This window comes from Kogia breviceps, chromosome 10 (genome assembly GCF_026419965.1).
Source record: "Kogia breviceps isolate mKogBre1 chromosome 10, mKogBre1 haplotype 1, whole genome shotgun sequence".
NCBI classification, from domain to species: domain Eukaryota; kingdom Metazoa; phylum Chordata; class Mammalia; order Artiodactyla; family Physeteridae; genus Kogia; species Kogia breviceps.
In genome coordinates, this window is record NC_081319.1 from 35,808,428 (window position 1) to 35,816,522 (window position 8,095).

General features: G+C 47.7%; 1 protein-coding gene across 10 annotated transcripts in view; it reads right to left on the reverse strand.

Annotated features, from left to right (window-relative positions):
* CACNA1D (calcium voltage-gated channel subunit alpha1 D) overlaps positions 1-7,578 on the reverse strand; it is a 328,454-nt gene extending 320,876 nt beyond the window's left edge. For 5 of the 10 annotated variants that reach the window (XM_067043912.1, XM_067043915.1, XM_067043911.1 and 2 more), the window contains exons 1-3: positions 7,399-7,578; positions 5,128-5,437; positions 1,259-1,364 (exon numbers count right to left, since the gene is read on the reverse strand). In XM_067043912.1, coding sequence (XP_066900013.1) covers positions 1,259-1,364; positions 5,128-5,437; positions 7,399-7,465 — 483 coding nt within the window. In that variant the 5' untranslated portion in view covers positions 7,466-7,578. The remainder of the gene's footprint in view (positions 1-1,258; positions 1,365-5,127; positions 5,438-7,398) is intronic. The other 5 variants (XM_067043916.1, XM_059075736.2, XM_059075735.2 and 2 more) reach the window with 1 other exon arrangement.
* Positions 7,579-8,095: the final 517 nt, after the last annotated feature.

Genomic DNA, 8,095 nt, shown 5'->3' on the forward strand with positions numbered 1-8,095 from the left:
CAACATCTACACAACCCGGCAGAGCTCTCCCCTCACTAGTTCTGACTTTACAACACTCAGCTAAGAACATCCAGCCCTACTAAAATACAGCTTCAGCATGAGAAACCAAAACCAAATGGAACCAGCTAAAAGAGGGGAAAGCAAAACAATAGGAGAATTTCCTGTTATCCGGGACCAGCCCCTCATTCACCTCCTTTCTGCACGGCCTCCACTCATGAGGGACTGATCCTTGCAAAGAGGATGCTGCAGCACCAGAAAAATCCTGAAATGGCTTCTGAATCATCAAGGAAAGATTACAGGATGTCAGAAGTAAAAACAACCCTGGTGATCTTCTCATCCGATCCCCCGAACTGACAGGTGGGTAAACGGCAATGCAAAAAGGGTCTGGGAAATGCCCCCAAATACAGCCGGTTGACAGTCCACTGGGACAACTCCTAGGCACACTCCAGTGCTCTTCAGTGCTTTTTTAAAAACTGTATCAACCTTCCCCAAAGGAAGTTCCATGAAACACTGTGATGCACTCTGCCAAAAAAATGTTTAAAGAATCCATGACCAATTACTTTTAGGGACTAGCTGAGTTAAACAAAATGAAACTGGTTTTTTTAACTACAGACTTTCCTGGAGCTTTTACTGAGTTAATGTGCACTACACATCTTTAAGAGAGCAATAAGGTATATGGAAGTATCCCAATTTATTTCACCATAGAATCATTTTATCTTGGAGCATTTCATAGGACTAACTTCAATACTCTACGGTACATGCACCAAATTATGCGCTACGTGGATTCGTTTTGTTGTGTTCTACTTCTGTAAAAATTAATAGTTCAGGTACAGAAGCTATGATAACTCTCTACTTACCAGAAAAATTAACCACAGTATCCAATAGTACCCACAACTCCCAAATAACACTGGATTAAAAAAAAAAAAAAGGCTAACATTACCAGGAAAAGAACGGTCGACAAAAAAAGCCTATATGGAGAGAAAAATTATCTTAAAATCTGCTACAAACCTCTTCCATGAAAAGTTCCACATCTATTTATACGAGATTCATGACTTTAAACACTTTCATTCAGTATAAATTGGAGAATACAGGTAAAAAACAAAACAAAAACACACCACTGTTGCAAAGCTCTGTGAAACATCACATGCATAGCTGTTAATTTCAACCACCCAGAAAGCCAGCTGCCAGCTTCCAGCTTCAGTATAGAGGTAAATGACAAGCACACATCAGGACAAGCAGCAACTCTAAGGACACTTACCAAGTTATGATTTGTTGAATTAGAATCATCTTCAGGGAATGGGATGTAAATAGCTAAGGCCACACAATTGGCAAAAATAGCCAATAATATAAATATGTCAAATGGTCTGAAAATTTTTGTTAAGGTATATATGTGTTACACCAATATAAACCATCTCTTTCATCACACTCCCAATCACACCACTTTTGAACTGCTTTTTAAATGAAAATTTTACCCACAAATCCTCATTCAACTGACTGCTGTGACTACAAGGTTTCCAGCAGGAGTAATAGTGGTCAACTCACAGCAGATCTTCCTATCAAATGACGTCTCCACGCCCTTTTCTTCTGTTGCAAGGATCACGTTACACTCATTCTTCTGTTGGACATTTTATATGAAAACCTAAAAGTACATCCAATTAGGGCACTGTGTGAAACAGGTTTCTACTTCGTGTCATTTTCACAGCAACAAGGGCCTCAGAGAGCTAAATTCCTGGCTGTTGTAGACACAAAGAAAAGCCATCATGAGACAAACCTCTTCCACAAATCCTTGTCACCATGTGTTACAGCCGTTTTCTTGGAGGCTCTTCTTGGCTGGGTCAGTCTGAATCTCCTGTCCGAAATGGGATAGGACACGTCACCAAGGACCTTCTCCATTCCACCTGTGACCATCTTGTGGCTGTTCCAATCCCTCGCTGTAACAGGCAAGCCAGGCTTCACCTCCCTCCTCTGCTTTCTTCCTTACTAATCAGCGGTTATCACTGTTTTAGATTAGAGCCGGACCGGAACTCCATTTATAACGTGTTGTTATTGTGTTCAATTTATAAACAAATTAAATAAAAGGCCATAAGAAATCACCACCAGACACTTTCAGAGTTCGATTTCACATTTCTAAATCTCAGGGGTCTGTCTGGAAGAATCACTCTGAGAGCAGCCTTCAACAGATACTTGCTTAAACCTTCTGGTGTTATTAAGAGACACTGTCAAAACTGGCAATACAAAATTTGACATCTGCCAAAATGACAGTTTTTCCTCTCTTGGTTTTCAGCCTTTCCAAATGCAACGTTTCATGAGCACCAATCTAATCTCCAACTCCGGCTTGGCTGTACAACACTGTTTCTCCCATACGCTCACCCACAAAAGGCAAGGCCACGGTTTCACTAAATATCTCCAAGTCCTAAAGCTTTGAGGATATGCACAGACCTTCTCCATTCATCCTGATTTCCTTCTGGGAAATCCAAAGATGCTGAAGGAAACAGAGACCCCTCATGTCTCTGGGGATACGATGAGTTCCATGAAGCCTCAGCCTCTTGCAGAACTTTAACACTCACTGAAATATGGCCATGAAAGACATTATTCCCTTACTAATTTGATGGGCTTATTTTCAAAGCCAGTTATCCTTCCCTTATAGTTATTCTTTTAACTCATCTAGTATTACAAAATCTCTTATGTAGGGACCCAACTTTAAGGCAGTCCACCTTAAAAAGACTTCAGAATCTCCTTTTCATTTGTCCATTTGGCAGTTCCTTCCAAAATTTTAAAAGTCAATTGCCCCAGGGCTATCCTATATGGAAACACACTTACTGTGTCTCCCCTCCCCCACACCACCATTCTGCCTTGTTAATTTCCTGCTCCCTAAATGATAAACCAGCAAATCTGAGAAGTACTGATGCTGTTCAGGAAAGCAAACATATGAGTACTTTTTCTTTACGGTGGTCCAGTTTCAGACTCCAGGTACTGGTGGATCCTAACCCACTGCCACAAGATTCTGACAAGCCAAGCAGAACAGAGCATTAGAGAAACGGATGGGTCTGATCCTAAATATTCCTTCCTCGTTCCCCAAGTGCAGGACACTCTGCTTTGCCTGCATGTAAAGGCAAACAGCAGGTAAAAACTCACTCTTGCAGTGCTGACAGGGCCTGGCACTGCTGGCTTTAGGAGGCTGCCTATACCCTGCTCCCTGAACCTGAAGAAAACTGTCATTTGAAAAAAACAAATCATGTATCGTTTCAGGATCTATTCTGAAAACTTCCCCATTTGTAGGGGCGGCTTCTCCCTGCACTGGCAGCCACAGCCCCTAATTCCTGCACACATGTCTGGCAGCGCGGGAACGGGAGTCGGCAGCACCATCCAGCAACTCACTCCGTTCACATAAATTACTATATACAAATTACTGTGCACAAAGAGAAACTACTGTGCACAAAGAGCACCAGGCCTCCCAGCTCACTCCACGTGAAATTAATGACCCCACCGAGAGGCCTCTGCTTACTCAGCCACATCAAGCCAACCTGAGGAGGACGAGATCTTTCTGGCTAAGTACAGTCTGTGCCTCTCACTGCTGCCATGCCACTTGAGGGACACCCTGCAGAGCTGGCTCCCTCCTGGGCCGACACCAGTGTTCGTCCTCAGACTCAAAAAGAACCTAAAGAGAAAACACATCCACACAACCCCAGCCATGTGAGAGACACCGCAACTCCCTCTGGAGAGGAGACATCTGTTCTAAAAAGGAAAAAGCACATGAAAACCCCTCAAATCCTACACTTGGCTACTCTCTCCAAAACCTTTCTAGACAGTTACCTCATTTTAACTCTCTGAGAGCACAGAAAGTAGCCAGCTAAGACAGAGGGCGTGCAAAGAGCTACCTAGCTAGGCCCTCAAATGATACGGGGGGGTTTCACCTCCACTTTCTAGCCCGAGTCACCGACCCCCTCCCTTTGTAGCATGACCGTCCCTCCCCTCCCCCCAGCCTCCGTGGGGAAGCCCTTTATTCATACTCCTTCCCATGCTTAGGAACTGCTCTAAGGCCCAGGTCAACTCCGAATATACTTCTGGGAGAAGGAAATGATATGTTTTACCCAAACCGATGAATCATCTGACTAATTAGAAAGCCATTTGCTCAGAAAGAAGGCCTCAGTCAACCTTTTCTGACGGGTGGCACGCACTGGAACCTGGTCTCCAGGTTTAGGGGAGGGAGTGAGCAGGTAGCACACCCTAGTTTTCCAAGCTCTGGGCCCTAACAATCCTCCTGGGGCAGTCGGAGTTCAGTTTTAAAAATACAAAGGAGACACCCAGTAATGTAACTCCAGTCCAAGGACACAGACAGAATTTTTTTATAAAGGCAGCAACTGCAAATTCCTCCACTGAGAGGGCTGTGCTCTAACCCACACGGGTGCTGAAAGAAGAGGCACACACAAACCTCTCCCTTCACATGCTCCCTCACGCTCACGTTTCAAATGCTGTTTTGGAACTTGTCAAAAGGAAATTCCAGGAAGTCATAGCATTGATGAGTAAATTGCTCCCTCCCTATGAAACAAGTGTTCATATTTGTAGCTACCTGAACAATCAGACTCACCAAATGTCAGATCTACAAGCCATCTTAGCATTAACTGGAGTTTCCGAAGCAAATTCCAAACGTCAAAATGAGAAGATTCCACTAAAGGTCAAAAATGTATTTATTTCTAGTACAGTTTTTTTTTTAATCAGCATACCTTATTTGCAATAGGTTCATTGCATACCACTGCCAAAAAACAATGGTGCATTTAAACTAACCATCTAGTGTCAAATGACCAAAGGTTAATTTCATATTTTAATTATCTACCACTTTGAAGTTTCAGGTTGTCACTCCCTCCCCCACCACTACACACACACACACACACACACACACACACACACACACACACACAGTAGCCTATACTTACCCAGAGAGATACCCCTCTGCACCCAGAGGAGATAGGAAACTATATACCATGAAACCCTCTACACACAACTTCTTCTGTTGCTCACATTCCAAAATGTGCTATCACTTTGTAAGTGCCATTTCAGAAAGCAAATCCTTTTAAAGAACAGATGGTAAAAGAGAAAAAGAGAAAGCCTTCCCCCAAAAAAGGATACTTCCATTCCACTATACTAATGCAGGCTCTTCGGATGGGGTTATTGAGTGACAAACAGAAAAGGGCGCGGGCAGGTCGGCTGTTGGACGAGTTACCCTGTTTTTTGCTCTTGGCGTATTGCTGACGTTTTCTTTGGGAGAGAGATCCTACAGGTGCGGGTGCAGAGGTGCTCATAGTTTGGGCAGCCTTGGCCTGTCTAGCAGCGTCAATCGCGGCTTGCCAAGACAGGACGGTTTGCTTGGAGCTATTCTGCTGAGAAGTTGGTCCTTCACCAGAAAGAGGGAGCCTGGTGCCTCTTGCATAGTTTGCCTCTGGGAAGAAGGAGAAAAAGGAAAATTAAAAAACAAAACAAAACAATGAGAATCCAGTGTCAGAAGAAAGCTAAAGTGGTTTCCCATCAAGAACAGGAGGGAAGTCATCCCCATGTTTCCATTTGAAACTTCATGTCCTATTTTTCAGAAGCAGGGTTTGGCCAGCAAGAGTAGCAAGAGAAGTCCACAAGCCCTGCCCAAAGTGTCAGTAACACAGGACCACTGCTGCATCACGCCTAATGGGTTAGTAACTTCCTACATCCGTGTCTTCACAAGGAGTCTTTCAGTGCATTCCTTCAGACAAACTGAGGTCATTCCCACATTTATTTCAAATCTTTTCTGACTTTTAAAACCCATGTATCTCTAATGAGTTAACAGATACATACAGCAGCTTTTCTTCAAAATAACTACCATCACACACACACACACACACAAAAGCAGTGGCAATAAATCAACAGTCTTAATCATTTTCAGGGTGTTACTCCAACATCTTTCCATAGCCACCAATGCATTTTTTTCAGCATGGAAAAAAAAAATCCTCCACTGGCACCAGGGCAATACCAAAAGCCCCATAACCAATACCTAGATTATGCACTGACACTTCCTCCAAATGAAAATTCATGATGCTTGGGACTCATTTCCTCCACAGTCTTTGGAAAACAGAAAACATCTTTAGGGCTTTTTTTGCATTTTAAATTGCAGCTGCAGCAGCCAAGCCAGCATCCAAAGAAACAGACAAGGCAGGCAGCCTGCACCCTTACATCTAGGATAGACAGGCTGGGTTATGCCAGGGGCCCTCAAGGCCTAAACAGGAATCACCTCAGTGTAGGCTGGTATCCAAGTGCACACAGGGTAGAACCCCAAGAGGGTTCCATGTGCAAAGCCCTCTCCAGCCTGGGGTCAGGCCAAGACCCAGGCAGGTCTCCCCTTCACCTGCCTGCCTCTGGTCACAACCTCCTTACTGAGATAGAAGTCAAAGTGAGCGTGGTGGCAGAGGTAGAGGGATGGGTATTTGCAAAACCAATTCTTGCTCAGTAAAAAGCAAGGAAGAGTCAAAGCGAGCACACGTCTGCCTGGCCAGCAGCCTGAGAGGGGGCCTCAGGGTTGGGCAGCAGACGGTCTGAGCCAGGGGAGGAGTCGCCCCAAGTCTTCCCTTGGGGAGCGCTCATCGGGAAGGCTGCAAGCCCATGGAGGGTTGTGGGGGACTCCAGTGACCTCCAAGCAGAAGTGAAGAGAGCTGGCCAGGAGCTGCGCCCCCTTCCCTCGACCCAGCCGGGCCGGCATGGTAACTGCACGTGGCCGGGCTGGGGCGCAGAGCCTCACAGCGTCAGCGACTCTCCGGGCATTGCTAGGTTACCGACGTGTGCACAGCGGCGCTGCGAGCGGGAATACGCGTTTCCACCCGACCCCCTGGCCGGCGACTCCGAGACCCAGCCTCCCTCTCAAGGGTAGGGGGATGCTTCACCCACCGGCGAGAAGGTTGAAACCTGGCAATCCTAGAATTTTCCGGATGCCACCGGAGACCTTCTTCCTAATTAACCAGGGGCCGGGGAAGGAGGTGAAGAGGCTGGAAAGGGGGCTCCGGCTGAAGACTCATAGCCACCCCCTTTCCATCGCTCGGGAGCGTTGGAGGAAAGTTGAGCCCGAGGACACTGAAGCCGAATCACCTCGGCTCGCCGCCCGTTAGGCGGCACAGTACTCCACGGACTCCACGGCCGCCCCCACCCCACAAATGCAGAATTAGCTCTGACATTCAAGGCCTGAAGGGGAGAACGGAGTGGCTGTCACGCATCTCCCCTTTCTATGTAGATGACACCGAGCTAGAGGCATCCTCTCCAACCCCCTCAACCCACCAGCGCATCAGAGATGGGAGGGGGATGAGAAGGAAGAGGGGGGTGGGAAGAGGAGGACCATGACAAGGATTAGATTTGGCAGCGGGTGCCCAGGCTCTGGCTGCTCACCGTTCGCGTGGTCCGCTTGCTGCTGCCGTTGATGCTGCATTTTTTTCATCATCATCATCATCATCATCCACGAACATTTATTGAGCGCCTACTGTGTGCAGGGCACTGTGCTAGGCGTTGGGGCGGGGAAGGAACGGGTAAGGGGGTGACCGATAGGTAGGAGCCGCGATCCCTGCCCTTATTCAAGCTTCAGCAGGGGGTGGGGAGGGACGGGGACAGATAACAGAAAATAAGAATAATTTATAAAAAACAGCTGGCCACCCACGCTCCCTCTTTTTCAAAATCGGAGCAAAATAAACTTTTTTTTAAAAATAAGATCGGATGTATATATTATCTTGATAATATATACATGTAATTTTTTGCTGCAAAGGAGAATTGGCTTGGTCCCCCCCTCTAGCGGAGGGACGCCGCGAGGATGCCGGCCCGGCCGCCGGGGCCGCTCGGCGCGCCCCCCATGCCCGCCCGCTCGCCCGCCGCGGTGCCCGGTGCCCGGTGCCCGCCGCCGCCGCCGCCCGCGCCGCCGCTGGCTCGCGACCGCGGGCAGCCGGAGCTCACATCCGGGGACGGAGGCGCTCGCTCGCTCGCTCCGCGCCCGCCGCGCCGCGCCGCACGCCGGCTTCGCCCTGGCGACGCTGCGCGCCCGCCGCCGCGTCCCCCTCCCTCCTCCCGCCCGCCCCGGGCCTCCCACGGGCTGCGC